The sequence below is a fragment of the Lynx rufus genome, unplaced genomic scaffold (genome assembly GCF_022079265.1).
Source record: "Lynx rufus isolate CCGP_SWC_20201006 ecotype Redwood Valley unplaced genomic scaffold, mLynRuf1.p SCAF_12, whole genome shotgun sequence".
Lineage (NCBI taxonomy): Eukaryota > Metazoa > Chordata > Mammalia > Carnivora > Felidae > Lynx > Lynx rufus.
The window spans coordinates 47,361,234-47,386,098 of NW_025814826.1; the positions used below are offsets into that span (position 1 = coordinate 47,361,234).

Sequence of the window (24,865 nt, forward strand, 5' to 3'; positions counted from 1 at the left end):
GAGTCCTGTACGGAGTTTCTGAATGTAATTCATTATGGGATTGGCATTGTATTCTGGCCTTGGCTTCTTCCCAATTCATGTTGGCCCACTTAGGGACACCTGGTTATCATTAAACTTGACTGAGAGAGATAACTCTGGACACCCTACAAAGATGCTTATGATTTGTCAACTTGCTGCAGTGAAATACAACTCTTGCCTAAGTGAATTAAAATTACATCTTACTGCTGAGCCTCACTGATTTGCTAAGCATTGTTCAATTCCCAGCTGTATGTTCCGAATGGGAAAAGAACATACTAGCTAGCATCCCAAAGAGATTTGCTCAGACAATGACATGAAATGAAACCATGGAGATTTGAAGTGGCTGAGTGTGTCAGATGTTGTTCTCATTTATAATTACTTTTTTTTTTCCATGGAACACATACTGTTCGTGGAGAATATGCCCTGTGAGCTTTGGGGCAGGTAAATCTGGCAGGGCAGTCCCTCAAATCCATTCATGTGACTGACTGGTACAATCAGGGACACTGCTCTGCAAGCCAAGTGACAACATGAGTTTCAAGTTGGCTTAGGGTCATTGAACAAAACATTGCATGCGTTTTTGCAAAAGAGAAAGACGCAAGAATAATTTGGCAGTCCTCAAAAATTAATTTAAATACAAATTTGCAAAGGCCAGATGAGTAAGGATTAATTGCTAACCGCTTAAGTCACTAAGAGTTGCAGCTTAAATGGCAAAGAACCTATTAGATGGGGCACTTCAGAGAAACAAGTGCAGGTACCGTGGACCTAAGAATTAGTTTTCAACAAATACGGAAGACAGAATCACATCCAATTAGGAGAAAACGTCATGCTTGAGAGTGGGCTAAAGCTGGGTCAAACTGGATGAGAGAGAGAGACTTCCAACAACTGTTCTGAGTCATGAGGCTGCAAAGGAAGGCCCCCCCTTTCGCTGAACCTCCTTGCCTGCCCACCACTCACAACACAGCATCTGGATGTGTGGGCCGGCCCTCGTGCTGTCGTGAGGCAGCATGGAGTCACCTCTCTGGGACTCTGCAAACACCCAGTGTCTGTCCTGTTTGTGGGGGCCCTCCGTCCTTGCTTTCTAGCCCACCCCTCTTTCCCTTCCGAACGTCTACAAAGCAAGAGGAGTTCAAGTCTCCCGGATTTATGGTTCCCACTGACCTAAGCCAGGCACTTGGAATGATTGGAACATAATTCTGTAATGGGATTTTCTTCTAAGCAACACTAGAAATAAGTTTATGAGCTATATGGGAGTCCAGGGGGAAAGAACTAAAGTGCGCCTTGTTTATTCAGAATAACAAGGGGACCCAATAATGTTCTCCTCTATTCTCTCTTGCCTCTTCCCAGTGGAAGGAGGCATTTGATACCAGAAATCTCCGTCTTTTAGAAGGGAGTGAATGGATACATATATATTTTCTGTTTCTATTTGCAGTTTCACAATAATCAGAGACTGAAAGCAGCATTTGCAGGAATAGAAGTGTTCTTTTTAACAAGAAGCCCTACACAGCTTCTCCACACACCGAAACATTAACGTGTCAGGAAACGGTATTCACATTTGTTTCTGATTATTTTGTTTGCTGGATTCTTGCTCAAAACAAGGTTTGACCAAAGAGTGGTATAAGGATCCCAGTGGTGAGGTGAGGTGTACCCTCAGTTCCTTGTCAGCAATGCTCATGTTCAATGGGGAGAGTGTCTATATGATTACTTCTCATGAGAAGCTTCTGAAACTCGAGGTTTTCACAAATATAAAGAGCTTGTCTTGTGATTGCTGGTCTGCCATGGACACATTCACTGTTCCTTTGCCTCTAAACCAAAGCCTTCCCCCAGCTCTCAGAGGCCCTGTGTCAACGGTTAAAGGTATGATCTAGCCCACATCCCTGAAGAGCCTCGGGTCACTGTTGTGGGTCGCTATTTCCATCTCACTAATATGCTGGTGGATTGGATGGTTCCTTGTGTGTACTGAACATTCTTAATTATACAGTCTTTTCCTGCTACTAACTCCCCCCACCCCCCAATGCCAAAGATGATCAGACCTCTGTGTCTCAAACATAAAGTTTTCTGCTACAACTGTCTACCTGGAGGTCATAATACTTGCTCCCATGCAGCAACATATTAGAGATAGACGTTCAAGTGGATCTGCAAATTCGGAAGTGGAAAACATTTGCACTGGCAAAGTGGAATCATGAACTTGTCTTAAACTTAGGCTCGGTTATTTCTTGACACTGGGTGGAGTGGCTTCTTGTGTCTTCCATGAAGTCTGAGCGTCTGTAACTGCTGCGGACCCTGCGTGACCGACGGCAATGATGTTTGTGGGAAGAAGAGTAGCAGCTTTGAAATATTCACAACCAACACAATTTTGATTAAAGAAAGAACTCTGGTTTTTAATAGTTTTGATCATTAAAAAAGTTTAAACCTGCATAGCAATCATTTCAAAAATAATTATTTAATGTTCCATAATTAAACTGTACACAACCTAGTCTTGGGACATAGAAGCCAGTGAGGTGAGTTTGAGCAGTCCTGTGCAGTCCCAGGAGCCAGGAGTCGAGTTTTCATTGGCCTTTTTTTTTTCTTTTTTCCTTTTTTTTTTTTTTTTTTGTCATTCTGTTCATCTAAGATTATTTGGATACTTGGCACAATCTGGCTCCGCTGCTAGCGGATCTGCACTGGGAAGAGAGAGCAGCCTGACCCCGTCCCTTCTCGCTGCCCCTCCCCCACTTGGCCGGATTCCTCAAAGTCGCTCAATGTCTCGGTATTTCTTCCTCAGAATGGAGACCTGGTCTTTAAAGAGGACAGGGTCGAGCCTCATCTGAGAGTGGATCAGCGGCATGTAGCCAAACCAGCTGGCAAACGTGTTCATGCAGCTCTGTCGCTGGGCAAAGTGGTCGGGGTCAGCCCAGCGGGAAGCCCGAGAAGTCTGGGGAAAGGGAGAGAGACGAGGAAGACAATGAGACAGTGCAAGGTGAGCTGGAACACCGCAGAAAACCAAGTCAGGTTCCAGGGCAATGACAGAGCTTGGGGTCTGGACGGGCCACCAAACGTCCCACGCGCCTGCAGAAGGTGATGACAGCACTAGTCCTGGGTTTCAGCCTCGCCAGAAGGTTTTCCCAAGATATGCGACTTTCCTTGATGTTAAAAACAGGCGAACAAACAAAGCTCCATATTGACTAATTCCCTGGTCTGGAATGATTTACCGGTTGAATTCCAACTACTATGGTCAGTAAACATAAACCTTTGTACTTGCGATCAAATACTATGACTAACAATGTGTTTATGGTGTCAAAGACAGTTTCTAAAACCTTCTGGTTTACTTGGTTGATTCTGGGTAAGTAGGAAAGATGCCTACCATCTCTTTAGCTCTCTGTGTTTCCCCTAAGGTTGGTTAAATATTTTTAGATCATGTGGATAACACTGATTTAAAAGAAAGCCTTAAATGGCTTAAGCACTGAAATTTAAACAGCATAATATCTCTGAAACCATGTTTTTATGAAACAAAGAAAAAGGGAGCTACCAGATTATGGGGGAAAAACACAAACACATTTATCAATAGGCAACTGTACAATGATGTATATGCACGTGTGTGTGTTTTTATTCTCATGTACTGTTAGAAAATACTTTCCTAGGAAGGTACGTTTTACTGTGAAAATCACTCAGAGTACTTAAAAACATAAGTGTCAACGTGCTTGAAAGGAACCATTGAGGGTAAACACGAATGTCAAGTTACCTCTGAGCAGCAGAATAACAAACAAAACACTACTTGTAAAGTGTTTCCATGAAGCTCATTTGAGCCTCATAACAACCTGGTCAAGTTATCTACCCAGGTAATAACATCCCCCCCTGCATAGATGAGGAAGCTGGTTTAGGGAAGTTACATTTACTTGTTCAAGGCTAGAAAGGGGCAGATCTCGAGTTCCATCCTCTACCATTTAAGGTAGGAGAACTCTACTTGGTAAGTCAGAGAAAGCTTCTAATTAAGCTGACCAGTTGAGTTCATAGCAGAGCAGACTGTCCCAAAGGGCCAGACTCCCTACCCCCAGACATTTGCTCACATATGCAAATGTATGCAAATGAAACTACTGTCAAGAGCTTGCTTAGTCTCTCTTACAAATGAAAAAAAAAAAAAAAGAATCCAGTTGAGTCATTCAAGTATCATTTTTGCCTCTAGATTTCAACATTTATTTTTTGGTCAACCAACACCTTAGAGAAGATACATTTCCTGTGTAATAAAAACAATCATACCACATGATATCCATTTACTTCACCAGTCATACATTCAACAAACTAACGTGCATGATAGGAAGCAGGGGCACGTATAGTACATATTAACTAGATACATCAAGTTATACCTAAGGCTGAATTTAGATGTGTCCCCAAATATGTGCAAAATCACTTGAAATACTGGTTTGGTAGAACTGGCAAGTCTATGAAAAGAACATAAAACCAATGCCTAAGAAAACATGTGTTATTAGAGTTCCACCCCTAATTAGTGCATAACCTCAGGGAAGTTCACTGAACTCTCTGAGCAAACAATGTTAAAGGAATGTTGTATCCCTAAGTGACATAGATGAAAATGGCTAGGCACACAGTAGCCACTCAATACATCTTGCTTGAATTTGAATACTCTGTCAGCCTTCAAGATGAAAAATTCTTGCAAATCCTCTTGCTTGTTCTTTTAGTAGTTAGAGGGAAACAAAATTTTCCACTAGACTCTTTGCTCATTAAGGACAGCAGCTCTGTCACAACCAGTATCTAAAACAGTGTCCGATACTCTACACATTCATAAATACTGAATTATGAAATTTTATATGCTTAAAATCCTGCACGTTTTTTGTTCTTACTAAATTCAGTGAATGAAAAATCATCAATTGTGTTAATATGAGCCCTGGCTAAGTGTTCCTTTGCAAAAAACTAGATCTATATACGATTTTCAATAACGACTGGAACAGGTACATGGGAAGCTCCAAACAAGTGAACTGATAGAACCCTCAAAAGTACATCTTTCCAGGTTGACTCAAATACTGTTGGATTCTCGATTTAACTTGGGTGGATCTAAATGGTCTAAAGGTTTTTGGCTTCTTGTTGGTACTGGGCTCTGTCCAGGACGAATAAAGGCAGATGAACTACAGCATATCTAGATCATCCTGCTATGGAACCTAGAAGTGTAAAATAATGAGCAGTGGAAGGAACAGAGCCTGGGATTCAACTCCCAGTTCTGTCTCTAATAGTAGGTGACTTGTGGCACTATATTTAAAGTCTCTGGATCCTAATTTCCTTACTTGTAAAAAGAGAAAGTTGAATTATATTTCCTTGCAAGTATCTTAAACTTACTACTACTACTTACTACTAACCTTACATGACTCAACAATATTTTACTTTCATAAAAGTTTTCATACATGTCACCCCAACCCCCTGAGGTAGACTTTTACTACTTCCATTTTAAGAAATGAACCAACTGAGTTTCAGAAGGTAGCTGACTTGTGTATAGCCTATAGATGTTAGTTCTAGGTGAAAATCAAGGCTTATGACTCCTGGTCTGTCACTGTGATGCTCACCCAACTCAAGAGCACTTACCAGAAGGCTCTGTTGAAGACAGTATTATTAGCTATTCATTACATAAAGCACCTACAATAAACTTACATAAATTCTTGTAGGTCTTTAACTCTGGATAAGATACATCTTTCTCATGGCACTTTGTAGGTCATATAAGAGCTTTTATGTTCTTGATAGAAAGATACCCTTGACTTAGGTCTTCCTATTCATCCATGTGCCAACGATATACTCCCTTAAAGCTTTTAGGTGTGTGTGTGTGTGTGTGTGTGTGTACGTATGTATGTATAAACACACACATATATTTCTTCATCATGCTTCCTAGAAGAACAGTGAGTCCTTATTACCTTAGGCTGATCCACCAGAGAGCAAAGCAGAGGAGGAGAGTTCTATTCTTACCTGCCCCATCATTGTCTCCTTATACTGCTTCTTCTGGGTGACTTTGATTGGAGGCAATTTTGTCACAGCAGACACCAGGAAATTCATGAGAATGTCCTCACAGTTGGCCAGTTGGTCCACCATGTTCTTCAGGCTGGCTGGCAGGTAATGGGTGTACAGGTAGTGATAATATCTGTAAAAACCAGACAGGTTTCATAGGTGGCCATCATTATATAATGACAAGTGGTCTTCTTTGACAGGAAACCTATACTTACTCTTTGAATCCCTAAATGGATCACAGATGATGACAATAGCTATCACTTACATGGTACTTACTATATGCCACATAATGTTCTAAAATGCTTTACAAGAAAGGCCTCGTGTAACCCTCATAAGGAGCCTATAATACAGGTACCGTCATTACCCGTGCTTCACAGATAAGGAAATAACATGCAGATATGCTTGGCCAGTGTGACTTTAATATCAGGGTGGTTGGTTAGAAGGTGAATATTCAGATGGTAAGAGAAGTTATTCACACATTATCTACCTATCCTTAAAAACTGCTGTATAATTTTAATTATTGGCTTAATCAGAACTGTATTCAACTATCCTATGGCTCTGAGTCCAACAATATTCCATTTTTGTGGCCTATAAACCATACATTTTTACACTGTTAGATCAAAACCCTAATTAATCTGGTGGTCAATCGTTATGGAGAACCCAAAATTAAGTTGAATTATTTCTCCCTCTACTATTTTTTCTACTATTAAGAGAGATATAATAGCATATATTTATAGGAAAAATCATTTGAATGAATCAGATTCATTGAGTGGTAGGGACAGGAAGAAAGGGAACAATGAACTTTCAAGGGGTAGAGTCTTAAGGGGCACCTGGGTGGCTCAGTTGATTAAGCATCCGATTCTTGATTTTCGCTCAGGTCATGATCTCACAGTTTGTGAGTTTGAGCTCCGTGTTGGGCTCTGCGTTGACAGCATGGAGTCTGCTTGGGATTCTCTCTCTCTCTCTCTCTCTCTCTCTCTCTCTGTCCCTCCCTTGCTTGCTCTCTTTCAAAATAAATAAACATTAAAAAAAAAGAGGTAAGGTCTTAAGATCAAGATTCAGTCAACCTAAATGCTTCTACCTTGTACACTTGTAACTCTGTCCCTGAGATGGCAAGACTCTCTATTCTTTACTAAAGAAGACTAGGTTAAGATTAGTGTGTTCACCTTACTAAGGCAGAAGAATGGGGAATTTATTAATGACTGAGTCACTAACATTAGCCACCTACACTCACTAATTTGGTAGTCTTACCCAAGTCCTCTGGCTTTAAAGTCCAAATATATTTAAACAACTCCCATATGTGTATCTCTATCCTTGCCCTTTTTCCAACATACCTTTTTGGAGGTCTTAGCATGCACAAGACTGAACTCCTGTATTTTCCCTAATACCTAATTCAGCCCTATGAGCTTTTTCCATCTTTTAATGACTCCTATCCATCCAGTTCCTTAGGTCAAAAAAACTTAGTCATCAGACTGGAGCATCTTCAAAATATGCCCATAATCTGATCCCTATTTACTACCTCCAGTGCTCACTTACAGGTCCCAGGCTCTATCATCTCTTGCCTAGATGTCAATCACCTCCTGCTTCTACCCTGTCCCTGTATCATCTGTTCTCATCACAGCACCCAGAGTGGATGCCTAAAAAAGATGTCTCTACTCTGTTCAAACCCTTACACTGGCTCCCATGTCTCTCTCCCCTGCTTTCCACTCACTCCACTCTTGGCACATTCGTCTTCCTGATATTCTGGCTCAGGGCACTCGCTTAGTTCAGCTGTTCCCTACACCAGAGCACTCTTCTTACAAATATCCTCTTGGATGATTTCTTCTCAAGGCTCTGCTCCGATCTCACCTGTTCAATAAGGATCACCGGCCACCTTCGAACCTCCCCTCTACCTTCAGCACTCATGATCCTTGACCTGTTTGACTTTGCCTTTTTGCTATATAACTCACTCCCTTAACCTATTGTAAAATTATTATGAATATTGTGTCCTCCCCTTGTTAAAGAGAAAGCCTACTTAGGCAGGAATTTCTTTTCCTTTTTTTTTTTTTTTTTTTTAATTTTACTCAAAGGTAAATCCCAAGCACTCAGAATGGTGCCTGGGAATGCACAATTAAGTATTTACTTTTGTAGTTGTTATTCAAAATGTTCAGTTACTCAATGTACATGAGTATGTCCTCCAACTTCAGACAAATTGAAGGTGTTACTCTACCGTTATTTCTGGAAATGCAGTAAGCCAAGGGGTTTTACTGGTTTCAAAGACACATGCTGGCCACATTGACAGAACTTAAACAGTGATGCAAACTAATTTTTGTTAATACTGTTAACAAGATCTGGCCCAAGTTCCGATTTATGCAACAGCCAGAAGCTAATCTACAGGAGTTACGTAAAAATCTATATGAGAGATGTCTAAATTCCTCACTTGTGGTAAATAGCAGCTCCTGTCAAAACCATGGAGTAGTCGTTTGTCCACTTGGACGTGTACCCCCACCGTTCCTTAGAGTTATCCCAGAAATGGCTGCGCGCGGGGTACCCCACAATCCTCTCGGGGAAGCTCTGCCACACTGTGAAGGCAAAATCCACCTGCAGGCAGAACACAAGCCAAACAAGCAATCAACAGCGTCAACAAATGTCAACAAAACATTACCTTCCCCCTGCTAATTCATAATGCGAAATCCCAGGACTGTTGCGCAACATTAATTCCATGTATTCATCAGCAAATTAAACTGACTGCTTGACATTTTGCCCCATAATTATGCACATTTTAATGTTTTCTGTTGAAGAAACTTCAGATGAGTGTAGAAATGAAAGAAGAAAAGAAATTGCTGATAGGTCCTTCAGAATCCAGTTTGTTCAAGAAAAAACACAAGTCAAAAAAGCAGTTGCTTTCTCCCCTCCTTCCTCTAGGGTGCACGTGACCACTGATTCACACGAGGCACAAATGTGTCTGTTTTATAAAGGGAGATTTCCTGTATACATCCAGAGTATGAATATAGAGCACGCAACATGACTAGCATACGGCAAAGCCAAAGTGACTAGAATCAAAGCATCCTCTTAAGAGCAAGAGAAAAGATGCTTAAAAACCACACAAGTTCTACCAGAAATTCAGAGCAGATATCATAAAGAAATGTAAGTCTGACCTCTCAACTTTGAAGATGCTCAGTAAAAAGGAAATCTAGAAGAAGGAGCCACAATGAAAAATCACTAAGGGTAAGTGGGGAAAAGCTCCAAGTGAAGCCACATGGTTATTTTATTATTATTATTTTTTGCCACATGATTATTTTAAAGGAAACGCAGGTAAATGACTTTCCAGTGCTTATACTAACCCAAAGCAGGTACTTCTCCAAACATGCTGGAAACTGACATTTATAATTAGCAAATAATCTCTTTTCAAATGTGTGAGCTAATTTCTGACTTGCTATTATTGTTTGATGAATGAAAAATAAATAAAAAATAAAAACAGTAACAGCAAGCGATCAGCTAATGCTCATAATCATGTAATGCTTTGGTGCGAGGTGCTTACACATTTTAACTCATTTAACCCACATAATAACCCTGTGAAGTGGGTAATTTTATAGTCTCCAATTTACAGAGAGGGAAGCTAAGGTATATGGAAGTTCACGTAATTCTCCTGAGCTAGTAAGAGGCAGAGCCAAGATTTCAATCCAGCCATCTGGTTTCAGACTTGGTATGTACTGTTACCATTAGCCTCCTTTTTACCTCTGTTGCTACAGTACTGAGAGCAATTTAACTCTTACACAGGTCCCACATTCACCCCATGACCTGTCTCCAATCTCTTCTCAATAAGCCATGCAAATGGAAATTCCATTTATTCTACAAATTTTTCCAGTTGCTACGCTGGGATGGTGGCTGGGAACTGAGTGATGGCGGCAAGGCCGGTTCCTACCCCCCAGAGGTTGAAAAGCGTAGCCAGTAACTACTCACAACAGCCAGCAGCGAAAACGACCCAGTTCTATCAACTGATGAATACATAAACCAACCATGGTATCTCCATCCAATGGAGTATTATTCAGCTATAAAAAAAGAATGAAGTACTTAGAACATGGCTGAGCCTTGAAAACAGTATGCTGAGTGAAAGAAGCCACACACAAAAGGCCACATATGGTATGACATTTCCAGAATAAGGGAATCCATAGAGACAAAACCAGATCGGCGGTTCCAAAAGCTACGGAGTGACTGATTAATGGATATGGAGCCTTTTTTGGGGTGATGAAGATGTTTCTGAATGACACAGAACTGATGATTGTCCAGCATTGTGAATGTAGTAAATGCCACTCAATTATTCACTTTACAATGGTTAATTTTATGGTTATGTTGTGAATTTTACGTCAAATAAAGAGCACAGAAAATAAGCCTAGATCAGTATTTCCCAAGCATTCACCACATGCATAACATCATTCTCTTTTCTGCCACACTCCCACACCACACAATCACGTATTTAATATTTTTCTTTAAATTGCCTATGTTTGTTTTTTTCCTTTTCTTACTTAGCCTCATCCTATGTAAACATGTCAGTGAAATCCTAGGTTTCACTGCTGGCTATATTGTTTTCTAGCAAACAGTAAATACAATTGCTGAAATGAAATATGCTTGCCACGAACCACGCAAAACTACTGTGCACAAACCATCCTCTAGGAAACACTGGCCTGAATCATCTGTGAGGGTCCTTCTATCTCTGAATTCACTGGGGGCCAGAAGTCACTATTTTTGTGAACAGCCATAAATTCAAAATTTTCTGAATATCTAGTTTCCCTAACTCAAGATAAGAAAGGCTTTTAGAACGTAGCTTGTTCCCCCAAATGCAAACATCGGGCGGGGGTGGGGGGTGGAAAGCAGCCAGGCGTTGGGAAATACATTAAGAAAGCTTGTTGGGGGCAGGGTGTCTCGGAGCCAGCAGCAGGGGAGTGGACCGTATCTGCCAGAAGATTGAAATCGGTTGTGACAACCTGCACACCGTCACTGGCGCTCGATACTAATGGCGCCAACTGATGGGTCCGTATATTATACAGCCCGGCGTCAAAGAATCAGCCTGGCTGTCAGCGCTCTTTGGGGTTTTCCATTATTCTTTGAAAAGGAAACACACGCACTGGCAACTGCTATAGAACCCGATGGGGTTTTTTTCATCACATGAATTTCTTACTATCTCAAAGCCGTTTCAAGTCATTTCAAAGGAATGGAAAGTAAATTCAGATAAAACTACGATTCTTGTGATAGTTCTGCTTTCACGAAGATCATTAACACATCAAAGGAGGCAAAGGTCAGCTTAGGGCCTTTTCTCTTAAAAACCAACATCTGTTTCCTTTTGAGAATTTGCAGCAACCCAGATAAATGTAAATAACTGTAAACCAACTATATCTAATACCCTTTACAGAATGCTGTTTAAAAATCTATCCTTAATACTACAGAGAGGCATTTAAACAACCAAAGAATCCTCAGAGAGGGAATAAAATGAACCGACATCCATTCACTTAAAAAGTGGGAAAAGAGAAGTCCTTGTCCTTGGCCGTTTTAGGTCACACAAGCACTTCACGGTCAGGCAAAAGTAAACCAGACCCCTGGCCAACGACGCTGACACCGCTCCCCCCGCCCCCCCCCCCCACACGCCGACTTCTCATTACTTCACACAGGACTTGTGTCCCTCCCAGCACGCCCTGGGCGGCTGGAATTGCCAGTCTTTGAAAAGATGTTCACCAGCCCATGGAAACGTCAAAGAAGCTGCAAGATACCTGCCCGTGGGACAGATAAAAACACCTGTAGAGTGGGACTAAGTGCCTTCTGCCCAGGGGAAGATGCAACGCTCATCAGTATTTGAGGCCATGGGATAATGATTTAAATAGACGCCGCAGATGTCTTGACCACACATTCTACCAGGCCAGCGTGCTGCTTTTCCCCGCTTCTGCTCTCCGACGTCCCCTCCCTGCTCTTCTGGCCACGCTCTGTGGCTGGGCAGGATGGAACCCTACGGATGGCACAACCTGGTCTCCCTTGCAGGCTGCTGGCCGACTGAGTTGGGTCAATGGCAGTCACCAGGAGGAACATGGAGGTGGGACAGAGAGGGAGAAAGAGAGAGGTCCGGGTGTTTCTTCCCGGCTCCCTCCTACGTTTGGCATCAGAGTTTTGGCAGTTACCATGCCCCGCCGCCATCTACCCTATCCCACAGCCACGTGCCATATCCTGCTGCTGTCGTCCTTACCCCTCCACCATCTTCCCTATCCCACCGCCATCTTCCCTATCCCGCCGTTATCTGCCCTATCTCGTCCCCATCTGCCATATTCCGCTGTTGTCACAGCTCCTGGAGAGCAGTCTCCTCTCAAAGACGATGAAACACGATTTCCTCCTCTCCCTTCTTCACCCCTGGGGGTGGGGGCTGCTTGTGGTTCTTGTCGCTCTCCAGGTACCCGGGCGCCTACAAGCCCGCCCACCTAAGTCATCCTAAAGCCCTTCACTGAAATCACTAGACTTGAATTCTCTTTGCTGCCACCACTGTGATGGCTAGAGGCAGGAGCTGGGTCATCAAGGTACCCGGCGTGGAGACCAGAACAAGGAGATCCCCCAATAAATACTTGAATGAATGTGCTCCTGGGATGCCGGCTTCCCTTGCAGGAAGCAGCAGAAACATGCAAGCTGGAGTGTCCCACACCCTGTACTCCACAGCTGTCTTTCCCTTTGAACATTAGGCAGAGCTTGTCCCCCCCAAACCCCTTTCTCCTGCAGACTTGCACGTGCCGCAACTGGCTTTGTGCTCAGGCTTTAAACACCTCAGCACACATCTCTCCAATCATTCATTCACTGAGTATTTATAGAGCCTGGGCTGCAGAAAAAGCATTTACCAAGGTGAGTGAGGCCCAGGGCATTTCGTCCTGGGGTTATTTAGGCAGTTCTTGCACATAACTTCTGTTCAACTCCATTTGATGGAAATTGGAAGCATCCACCGAATTTCAAGAAAGAGGCCGTGGGACTGTTGGCCTAGGTTAACACCAAGCGCTGGCTGCGCAGGCAGCAGGCCATTAGAATCGGTCCAGCGTCCAGGAAAGTGCATGCTGGTAAGTGTCGATGTTTAAATTGGAAAGAAAATGATTATGAATAAGAGGGAGGAAAAAAGGTAAAGGTATAAGTAGCTCAGTCTCTGTGCTTTTTAGCAGCCACCATTAATAATGCATTTCCGATACATGACATTTTTATAGAACTGTCTTTGGTCCCCTCGATGGTTTAAAGTAAGGTTTCTGAGATCAATACTCATTCGGGTTGTAAAAATTGGTTTTCTATCATATCTATCTCTCCTCCTCTCTCTCTCCTCCTCACACGTTCTTTGTGCAATCTTATTTTTGGCACAAATACCTGAACATCTGAAATAGCAAGGATCTCCGACTCCGTCTTAAGAGTGAAATCGTTTGCTCTTGTGTGGGTGAAGGAAAATGAGCGCTTGAATCCGAGACAGAAGGCCTGCCTTCAGAACCCAGAATAGTTTTCCCTAACAATGGCAACACACACGCACACAGGCATTAGGATAACCGGGGAAGGATGGGCTGTTTGCTCTGGATTGTGTGGTCTCAAGATGATGCTAGCCAGGTTCCCCACCCCCGCCCCCACTACTCCCCTTGGCTCTGCACACGTGCCCACAGCTGTGCTGTTGAAAAACAAAAGGAGGGCAGGCAGGAGGGGAGAGGTGAGGCACAGCCATGCAAATGAGGAGCCAATTAGCAGAGAAAACAAAGGGGGAAAAAATGCCCTCATCAGGGTTCCAGGTGGTGGCAAGGTGCTATCAGGAACCAGGTTGATTAAAACCGACTGTGCAGGAAGTTTTGAAAAAGGTTTTCAAGTTAGCCGAGGCAAGGGCAAAGGAAACGCTGGCCCCTTGGGGTTTGGGACACCTGCCTGAAGAGCCCACGCCCGCTCCTTACCTCCGTGGTGGAAAGCACAGTGTCCTCATCAAGGCTGAGCACTGCGTCTGTGACGATGTTGTCATAGGGCAGGAAACGGCTGCTCATAACCTGGGGTGGGGAGAAAGCAGACAGGAGGAAAGGAATTAAAGAAAAGAAGTAAATTTGGAGACCCGTTTTCAGGAAAATTCCCCCATCCTCACCTTCGAAAAGAATGTTCTACCACCGTGTCATCCTTCAACACTGAATATTTCCATTTCCCATCGGTGGAGAATCATGTACCCTTACTGGGCACCTACTGTGTACAGACACCTTGCTAGTCAAAGGGAGGACAAGGTAAATAAGACATTTTCTCCTGTCTTGGGAAAGTTCACAGTCCGCAGCCATCGAGATGCCGCTGACCAGTCCTAGCCTGATATGGACCATGCCAAGGGTGCAGAGGACGCAGCAGCCAGCCACTTGGAAGCGCAGGTGAAAACCTTAGAGAAGACGGGACATTTAAGTAGGACTTGATGGACAGGAATCCACCGGGTATAAAGAGAAGTGAGGCAGAAACAGCGCTCAGCAGACATAAGGCACAGAGGAAAGAACCAGCACCCTGAGGCCTGGAGAGAGTGGATGGATGGAGCCATGATTCCAAGCGTGGGGCACACACTACTGGAAGGCCATGTCATTTCAGGAGGTGTAGACACACATTTGAAAATTCTACTCTTCACTGATGTTAGCACAGATGAGAAAATATACATACACAGAGATTAGTGGCTATAGCAATAACAGGGAGCAGTAAACTTATTCAAAAATAATTTCACTGAAACGAAAAGTAAGCTGATTTATAGAAAAATATTAAATAAACATAGCACATGTGGTCTATGGATTTAGGCACATTGTGAAGGTACTATACGAATAAAGTTTGGGCAACTCCAGGATAAGGCATGGTGAGGTGTGTGTGTTTTGGTGGGGGTGGTGGTGGTGGTGGTGGTGGTGAGGGCTTTGGGGATAAAGGGACCAGCTGGAAAAATTAAGTCTAGAAAGACTTCTCTATGACAGTCATACCTTCAACCTCTGTGCTGAATGTACCACAGGATAACTAACCATGAGAATGATGATTTAAGAATAACTAACATGGTAAAAAACCCATTTACTTTGTGTCAGAAATGTTCCAAGTTCTTTATACACGTCATCGCATTTCATCTTTATAATAACCCCATTGTACAGCTGAGAAAATTAAGGCATAGAAAGGTTAGATGTCTTGCTCAAGATGGACCCACCAGCATTGCATCCCAGATGGTGAGCTTCTACAGAGCACCTCATCCACCATGCTGGACCTGCCTCAGGTTTGACAAGGACCCCAAAAGTGAATTGGGGGCACATAAAGTGATCTCATATTCACCACCTTCCTCTGGAAATTATATTCACAGTTGTGACATCCTCTCTAAATTCACACTTGGAGACTGAGAGAAAAGGCACATTTGCCACCAACTTCCAAGGCACAAAGGGCCAGGGAATGCAGCAGTTGGTCATTGGAGACAGAGGGAGAAGGGAGACCCTGAACCTGGCTACCAAGGGTCTGCTCTCCACAAATCTGAGGCCCCCAACCCCCAAGAAGCTAGCTCATCCATGAACCCACATCTCAGAATCGGCTTCTGTGCCTGTGTAGCTACTGGAGGGCTTCTGACATCAAAGGGTGGGAAGTGCCCACATTTCCCATCTCTGGGAGCTCAAGGGATGGATCTGTAGCATAAATGGCTCCAGGGTCTGCTCCTACACATCTGTCAACTGGGTCAAGTTTTCTTTTTCTTTTTCAGGCTTTCAAAATAAAATAAAATATAAAGTGATCAGCAACCCCATATACACATGCTCAGAAATCTCAGCCTGAAGCAATTCTCCTGATACTGTTTACATGTCCACTGACTAACACAGAAACCATTAGCTGCCAGCTTAGTGATGCCCTGACCTTTCCCTTGTTAAGTCTTTAGGGGGAGAGCTGCAAAGACAAGGCCTATAAATTCAAAAGAGAATTTTGCAGCCAAAGCAGCAAACACATCAACTCTAAACTCAAGGCTAGATATGGAAATGTAAAATGGGGAATAAGGAGACCTATGACTCCTTTCCCATTATGTTCCCAACCACTGGTTTTAAAAGGATCCACTTCCTTTTTCTGAACATGCTTCATCGACAGAGGTTAAGAGCCCATAATCTAGCCACTTCAAATTCTAGTGTAGAAACTAGATGCTCTCTTTCAAATACCTTGCCTCAGCTACATTCCAAAAGTTGAATGCTTTAGCATGAAAGGAACTGGTGTACTTACAAAGTCAATCCTGAGTGAACTGGCTTTTGCTTGTTAGTTCATGTAAGAAACAGTTAGCTACTATATACCAGCCCAACCTCTTCTAGGATTAACAAAAATGACTACCAAGACTCAAGAAGTTTATTATCTAATGGGCAAGATAAGAAATATCCATAAGCAATTATAGAAAGAACAATAAGAGTTAACGTTTACCGAGCACTGACCACGTGCACACATACTTCTAAGCGCATTTACAAGTACAGTGTTGTACCATTTGATCTTTTAGCTACCCTGTTAGGTATTATGATTGCTTCCATTTACTGAAGGAGGAATTGAGGCACAGAAAGTTATTAACTCGTCTTACAGTCCATGATACGAACATTACAATACCTCCGCAGAAGAGTAGCTGACATTTATTGTACTCTTGGTGTATAACAGGAACCAGGCTAAGCACCTATAATGCACTATCTCACTGAATCCTCAAAATGGGCCTGAGTCTTAGCCTAGGATAACCGGAATACAGAGCCTTAAGCAATACTTAATTGAGTGCAAATGCTTTACTAGGTGGTGCAATCCCAGAGTAGTGGGAGTGAGAGCAAAGGAATCACATGGCCCACTGGAACCAGTGGCCAAGGTGGAGGCTAGGACTCAACAAATGGCAAGACGCCACAGATATGGCGGGGAGAATACGAAGTATCTTATAAGCTACATCTGATAAAACCCACTGTCTCGTAAACAAAGAAACTGGGACTACTTGCAGGGTAAAAATATAAAATCAACCAATGAATCTGTGAGCCATAGAAGTCAGAACGGCTCCCAGTCAGTCCGACTGGAGCCTGTATGGATATTCTAACAAATTCAAAGGAAGACTTCTTTACCAGAAGATCTAGTCACCCATGTAAGCACAAAAACAACGAATTTCCAAGTCCAAAGTTGACAGCATGCATCTGAGCACCGTTCAGGACCTCAGGCATTGGCAATGGCGTGAAAGATGTATGGGATTATAGGCGGGAGATTTTTGTGCACCCATCCCTCTTGTAAAACCACATCTGTGGGGAGATGGATTTCATAAGAGTAGGTAAGACGCATGCCGAGAGGCAGGTGATTTTCTAATTGCCATCTTTACTCATTAAATGCTTATGAAGCAGCTCTGGGATACCCACGTCGCTGGATGCCAGCCCTGGGAATGCTGGGATTCTATGTATCGTACTCTACACTGTGTTCCATCACACTGCATGGTGCCCAGCACACAGTAGGCAGTCATAACATTGGAAATGACAGGATAATGCACTGATCATCTTGCCCACATGACAGTCACAGTTCTCACTGCATCATGTTCAACTGTGTGAAACTGCCACTTTTAGCAAGTCAAGTGATTGTTTTGAATGGTCTGACCCAATTGATATTTTTTTATTCTGGCTCAAAGATGTTTTACTTAGTGTGAGACAATCTCTCATGACTGGACTCCTTGGGCACTGACAAAAGAGGTCTCTTGGATGACTGCTTCACCAGTCATCCAAACAGTCTTGGATGACTGTTTTATTTAGGAGCCACTAATTGCCTCACAATGGATTATGGCCTACAAGAAGTAACAAGCAGAAGCTAGAGAAAAAAAGAATGCTGCTAAGAGTGGAAGAAACTCCAAAGGGGAGGGTGCATGGGAGCAGGGATGAAAGAATACATGGGGATTTTGATAACAGAGATGAAGAGTTGAGAAGGGATAGTCAAGACTTAGAGCAAAAGGGAAAGACAAGAATTAGAGGCAGGAAGGCAATTTAGGTAACCGTGGATGATCAAATTTGGTGAGAGGACAAGGTCTGTGGGGGAAAGCAATGAGAGAGAAGACTGGTAAGGCTGGCCAAGAACACATTACACATGGCCTCAAATGTTAATGTAAAGCACTAGCAAACAGAATCCCTTGAGGCTGCGAGATGATTAAGAAGTTCATTCCGCTCTAGGCAAAATGAATTGGAGAATGGAAGCAAGGGGCCAGCTAGGTGGCACCTGTGGGTCTCTGGTGGAGACACGCAAAGGAAATTAAAATGCAAATGTCCTTCAGAGGACAAATGTGAGGACCGGCAACTATTCTGAAAGGCACAAGTAATCCAGGCTAACCAGCCAAGCAAACCTCATGCATCACCAGCATTGGCAGCCTCATCTGGGTACTCATCTTTTATAGAAAGATCACCATTGCCAGGTCCTGAATGCATTTAATCCTAATAGCTACCCTACGAGTATGTGTTATTACTTCTGTTTTATAGATGAGGAAACTGAGGCTCAGAGAAGGAAAATATATTCAGGGTCACAAAGCTCCTAAAGAGTTAGTATTAGGACCCAATCAAAGCTGAGGATATTCAGCGACAGGGACAATTTTATTTATTTATTTATTTATTTATTTATTTATTTATTTATTTATGTATTCATTTATTTATTTATATTTTTGAGAGAGAGAGAGCGCACTCAAGCAGGGGAGGGGCTACAGAGAGAGGGAGACAGAGGATCTGAAGTGGGCTCTGCACTGACAGCAGAGAGTCCCCGATGTGGGGCTCCAACTCACGAATCGGAGCCACCCAGGGGCCCCAGGGGCAATTTTAGAGAAAAGAGTCCAGGGCCAGAAGCTCCCCTGGGCAGGAAGAAGTAATCTAGAGCCAATGCCCAAAGCACCCCACAGAGAAACAAAGGCTCCATGGTGGTTCCACACTCAGGGCCACCTTCCCATCCTACCTTGCTTTCTCCTTCAATGACGATGACAGGCACAGCCGTGGCAGGCCAGCGGTGTTTGGCTGGTAGAGGCTTGTCACAATTCCATAGAACTATGATCTGAAAGGGAAAGGGGATCGTTAGATGGCTCGGGAAGGCTGGCTTTATATAGGCCTCCAACCCAGCTCCTTCTCGAGACAGAGGGAGAAGAGACGGAAGCCTTAGCAGGAGGCAGACATCAACCTTGAATTTTAAAGAGGGTCCCCTCCCACACAACCTTCAGAACCTGGTGACCTCAACAACTAGAGAGACAGGGCAGAAAGAGTAACCTAACACAACAAGGAGGTAGGGGAAAGCTGGGGAGAAAAGAAGTAAACTTCAGGGTTGCTGAATCTTAATATAGTGGTTTCCTAAGTTCTGATGTCTTACTATGAGCAAGATAACAACACTGACCAAATTAAATAAAAACATACAGTGAGCATCTGAATTCTGGCTATGAGCCAGTGCTACTCCACACAACGTGGGAGAGAGAACAGAATTCAAGAAGGAACCAGCCTGGTAAGCTCACGATTTGGATTCTCCAAATCAGCATTGGTTGCTGATTTTATTGACTTTATTATTTCCAATAAATGTGTTCCAAAAGGCATACTTCAACATGATTTAATTCTTTCCTTGTTTGTAAGCCTTCTTATACAACCTCATTTATAAATCAGAAAACCCCTGTTAAGAGTACTGGAGTGACACTGATTTGGAAAATTTTATTGTCCAAGATGTAATCTTCTGCTCCCAATTTTATAATTAAGTCATGGTTGCTATGAAAGATGCATCCTGAAACCAGCAAGTCTGTTCCTTCCATTGAAACTTAGTTTTCTGGGTCCTCCCATGGCATTTCTGATGTTACGTTACCACGGTGACATTTAAAAATAAAATAGTGTGCTTACGCATTCTTTAAAGAATGTGTTGGTGTATATATTTAAACGTAACCCCGGCGGAAAATCTCTTTGTAACCCATCCCTTACCTGTGCTAGATTTCACTTCCAAGAACCTCTAAGTTGATGAAAAGGGAGTAACAAGGCATGACAAATGAAAGGGGAGTAGCAGGGCATGACGTTAGACGAGTCCCAGGGAGCAAAGCGGAGGGCAGGTAAAAGCGGGGGCTGGGGGGGGTCTCGGGTCCACTGAGCTGGAGGAGGCAGGTGCTGCTGGCACCCCCACTCACCTGGGCACAGTACTGGGATTTGGCCGCAGCCACGAGAAGCTTCAACACTGGCTGGGACTGAGAGACCAGGGGGGTCACTGCATGGATGACTGCAGTGAATTTGGAGGGGGGCTTTAAACCTGAAATAGAAAGGGGAGAGGAGCCAATGAAACACTGAAAAACAACACTCAGAAAATCATTCCTCCTCGCTCCATTGCCTCACCCTAAGCTAATGTTCCCTCCTAGCATATTTGTCCTGCACCTCTTATGTCCTGACAGAACAAAAACAAGGTGAAAAGCTGCTAGTTAACTGCTGCCTGAGGCTCCAGGACCTCGATAATTTACAGCTCAATGTGTATCTGCAGGTTCTTCCTTTGATAACATTTTCCTCCCCTGGGGATGCATCTTTGATCACCCGTCTGCTCTTTAGGTACCCAAAGTCTTAACACACACCCCACCACTCACCTCCCTCTACTCCAGAAAGAGTCTATGCTAGTCACTTATATCGTAATATGGATTTAAGAAAATGTACTCTCTCTCCTTGGGTATTTGAATAGCTCTTATTCTTAATAAAGTAGTTAAGGGTTTTTTATTGTTTTTTTGTGTGGTTTTTTTTTTTGCCTGATTATTACTATTTCAAATTATAACCAGCAAATGGTAAAGGTTAAAAGAACAGCATACAGAGCCTCACTGTCTAGGTCTGAATCTCTGTGCTACCCCCCAGTGGCGGTGGGATCTTCCCCTCGGTGTTTCCCCTGCTATGAAATGGGGCTCAGGGTCAGAGCATCAAACCTGTGGGGTTATTATCAGAACTGAATTAAAGGAGTGAATGCTTTATAAGCAGGTAGCAGCGGAAACAGCAAATAGTAAGTGCTCAATATTTGTTCATGGCTATCATCTCCATCACCATCATCATCATCACTGTCATCATCACCATCATTTGGGAGTGGAAGCTTCTATGCTCCCAAGAAGCTCTTTCTGTGCGGTGCTGACAGAAACTGAGAGAATAAGTGTGTGACCCAGACCTCTGCCAACTGTTGTGCTCTGAAGCCTTAGGTAGAAAGGTGTCATAAATATGCAAAACAGGCACTGCTACCAAAGCGAAAGAAGTGAGATGGCTTCTCCCTCAAGTGAGTTTTTCCGTAAGAACTCACTAAGAAAATGAAGACAGGTTTAAAAGCTTTTTAAGACTTCACTAGTTTAGACCCACAAATTTTGCATTTTGGTAGCTTAAATGCAAACAAGAGTGTGCAGTGACATTCAAGTTCAGCTTTGGTGTTGGTAGAGTAAAGGGAAGAATCAGACTATACATATTAAAGAATTCAATGGGTGTTTTGTAGAGCAAATTGTATCTTCCAATTGGTACTTTAATAGCATGTTAGAAAGAAGCTAACTTCCCCACTATCTAGATACACAATCAAAATTTTGCCAAGGAAGAATAAATATGATGGAGGGGTTCCTTTTTCACGGGGAGGACAAGTCACTGCTTTAACGTTTTCCTGTACTAGTTTGAGCAGCATCATGTACACACTTCTAATGTGCTTGCTCCACATGAAGATCTCACTAGCTCTACAAAAAATACGTAGGGATTTTTAACAAATATGGCCTTATTCTAAAAATTACCAAATTCTAAATGTATTACCCAGTGTGGACCATACCCTGGTTTTACTACCAGTCCCCATAACATGTTTGGTTTGGATTAAAGGGTTCTTTGTCACTGGTTGATACTTCGGGCCAGGACTTTTGTTCAGTTTCTTTTTTATCAGTTTCAAATTAAACACCCACAACTCACGGGTGAGATCATTATGGGGAACATCTACACAGGGCGGAAAATCTAGAGTCTTTTCCCCACAATATCTTGAAAGATGCTTTCCTGTCCCAGAGTTTCTCCAATTTGGAACTGTGAATGAGGGGAAATGTCTAAGATGTTGTTAACACTAGTACAAAGTGGGGCTGCAAAAACGTAAACGTCTATGGCAGTAATAGCCGAGCTCTGTCTAGGACCCTGCCCATTCCCTTTTCCTCATTGGGATTAGATTAGAAGCTGCCAGAGAGCAGAGATTGTGTCTCATCTGATTTTTTATTTCTACCACCTAGCATTGCATTAATGGAACATATAAGAGGAGCACAATAAATGTTAAATGGGTGAATAGGTTTGTCTCTTGTCATACATTATTAAATCTTTCTCCATTCCCTTTGTTAATTCCACTTTTCTTTGGTAGGAGAGAGATACGTTGAGATCGAAGAAACAAGAAGAAACGAAGAAACAACGAAGAAACAAGAAAGAGTTAGGGAGCGCTCTTCTGGTTCCATTTCATATAAGAGGAGACGTAAAATTACAGCAAACCCTTCATCATGTTCAAAATGATCCATCATTTGGGGAGCCCATGTCTCAAAAGGGAATGACTCCACTAAATGTGAAGTGCTGCTCAGACAAGAAAGGAGTTTTTTCATCTTGCAATGTTCTGCTAGATTTATAATTCTTGATCTCGATACGCCAGGTATGACAGGGCCCTAGGAAGCAATGTCCCATGCAGGCTGGTAGGAAGACCCTGCTCTAGAACAGAAAAGTCAAGGGACTTTAACCTGGACAACAGCTGGAGGGTAAACACAAGGTAGCACCCTGAAAGGAACTCACTTACCTAAATTAGCATAGTAGTAAGGAAAGTCTCCCAGATAAGATGAATACTGTGGTAGTACGAACAGTCCTCCAGGATGTTTGTTCCATATTAAACTGTTACGTGATATGTGCTTGAATATTCTGTCCTGAATAATCTAGAAAATAAAAACACAGTGTGTGGTGAGGATGAAACCCTGATGGTATTTGATAAGGAGCGTGTTCAGTCCAAATTTGGGGAATGATGACCCTCAAAGTAGCGACTACCCCCAAATTCTTCACAGATAAAAGCGTCTGGGACACAAACAGAGTGACAGAGCAATGGAAGAGAGTGTGAGAGAGAAAGAGATGAATTATGGCTAATCAAATTTCCTAATTAAACTTCAGTTTAACCATAAATTCTACCTTGGCTTTCTATAATAGTAAGTCCATTCTCATTTGAAAGCAGAGTGCATGGAACAGTTGCCTTGATGGTCGAGCCTCCAGCTGTGGTTCTAGATCCTTGCCAGGATGATCTATTCTCGGTCCACACACATATCCATGTGGAGACAGGGTGGGGAGGGTACAGAAGGCATGGCACATTCTAGAAGCTGTTGAAGTTCTGATCTGTTCCTTTAATTTAGGAGGCAGATTTACCTGTCATATTTCATTTTCCTTCCAAAGTCAACTGTAGGACTTTGGCATACTGGTTAGCTGACGTTTTTTACATTTCACCTCAAAAAGCAGTGAGTTAACAATTGCTCCAAACATCCCACATAATAGGACAAGAATCATGGCATATAAAGACTAATAGCCATGCTAGTTCATTAGTTTCTTTGGACTTTGGGACCTCGCAGATCATTAAATTCTACATTTAGAGTCAAACATTCTCCCATCCTGAATCATTTGTCAGATGAACATGATTAGTCCACTTTACAGATTTCTCTCTGTGACTTTCAAACTCTTGTAATTATACCATCCACTCATTAAGATATGATTTGGCAAATAATTAACTTGATACAGGATCTCATGTTTGTAGCAATTTTTTTTTGCACTTAAAAAAAAAAAAAGAAAAAGCCTACCATGCCTCTCAAGAGATTTAAGACCTAAATCATTATTTTCCAGGTTCCCATTTAATGCAATGTGATTTTAAGTAAAGACCATTTTAACTGGAGCTTTATTATTTGTTAAGGTTATTAACACATTTGTCTCATCCCACATAGTGATAGATAAGTAATAAAGCAAACTACATTTATTTTTGCAAACCTTATCATGTTTATATTTCTTAATGAGAGAGAAGAAAGGAAGCAAGGAGGTAATTTGAAAGAACTCAAATATCTTAGTTTAGTGATTTCTGTATTTTCTCTTACTCCCAGATCAAAACTGCTAATTTTATATGGCTAGGTAATGGTTTCTAATTTGGTGGAGAGTTTAAGAAGCTAGCTAAAATATGAATGTTTACACTCTGTGGTACAACAGGGGTGTGTTAAAAATGCTGTTGTGTAGGCATTAATTATGAGAAACTTCTTATGGTTGTTAAGGGTTTTTATGTGGTTAACGATTTCACTTTCTATACCATTTATTCAAGTTCTATAATATTATTTATACCTTCCAAATCTACTGTCTATTTTCCCTTTTAGTTTTTCATTTAGATCCTCTTTTTTTGCTTTCCAAATTTATGTGGTCACTTAAATGAATTTGGACATCAAGACACAGAATAAATTGAAAGTAGACAGCATCATAAATCCGACATATATACGAATGACATGGAGCTCAGGATGCCACAAAGTGGTTCACCATTCACTTCGAGTCTCGGGGCAGTATGCTTCTCATTGTCATACTCCTTCTGGTTCAGTATCACAATATTGTTATCATTTCAAATTCAAGGATACAACAAGTTATAGCAATCTTCTGAGATACCAGTAGGCATGTTATACTCTCTTCAAATGAATCTTGATAGGAAGATATTGGTAAAGTTATACGAGTAACAGGAAATGTTTAATTTAACCTGGGTCAAGCAACTTGCCATCTTTATGTCTCACTTTTCTCATTTGTAGTAAAATAAAATATCATGTAAATTCTAACAACCTCTCAGAATTTGTTAGGAGGAGCTGCCCAAGTTTTTATACTTAAGACTTGACTTTTTTGCCTTAAAAAAAGTCTCATTCCTGAATCCATTTTCTAGGCAT

At 42.3% G+C, this 24,865-nt stretch overlaps 1 protein-coding gene across 1 annotated transcript in view; it reads right to left on the bottom strand.

Annotated features, from left to right (window-relative positions):
- Window positions 1–1,793: 1,793 nt before the first annotated feature.
- EXT1 (exostosin glycosyltransferase 1) overlaps window positions 1,794–24,865 on the bottom strand; it is a 288,303-nt gene continuing 265,231 nt past the window's right edge. Inside the window, exons 5-11 of the mRNA XM_047074129.1 lie at window positions 22,723–22,855; window positions 20,102–20,220; window positions 18,907–19,002; window positions 13,917–14,006; window positions 8,417–8,577; window positions 5,959–6,130; window positions 1,794–2,929 (exon numbers count right to left, since the gene is read on the bottom strand). Coding sequence (XP_046930085.1) covers window positions 2,744–2,929; window positions 5,959–6,130; window positions 8,417–8,577; window positions 13,917–14,006; window positions 18,907–19,002; window positions 20,102–20,220; window positions 22,723–22,855 — 957 coding nt within the window. The 3' untranslated portion in view covers window positions 1,794–2,743. The remainder of the gene's footprint in view (window positions 2,930–5,958; window positions 6,131–8,416; window positions 8,578–13,916; window positions 14,007–18,906; window positions 19,003–20,101; window positions 20,221–22,722; window positions 22,856–24,865) is intronic.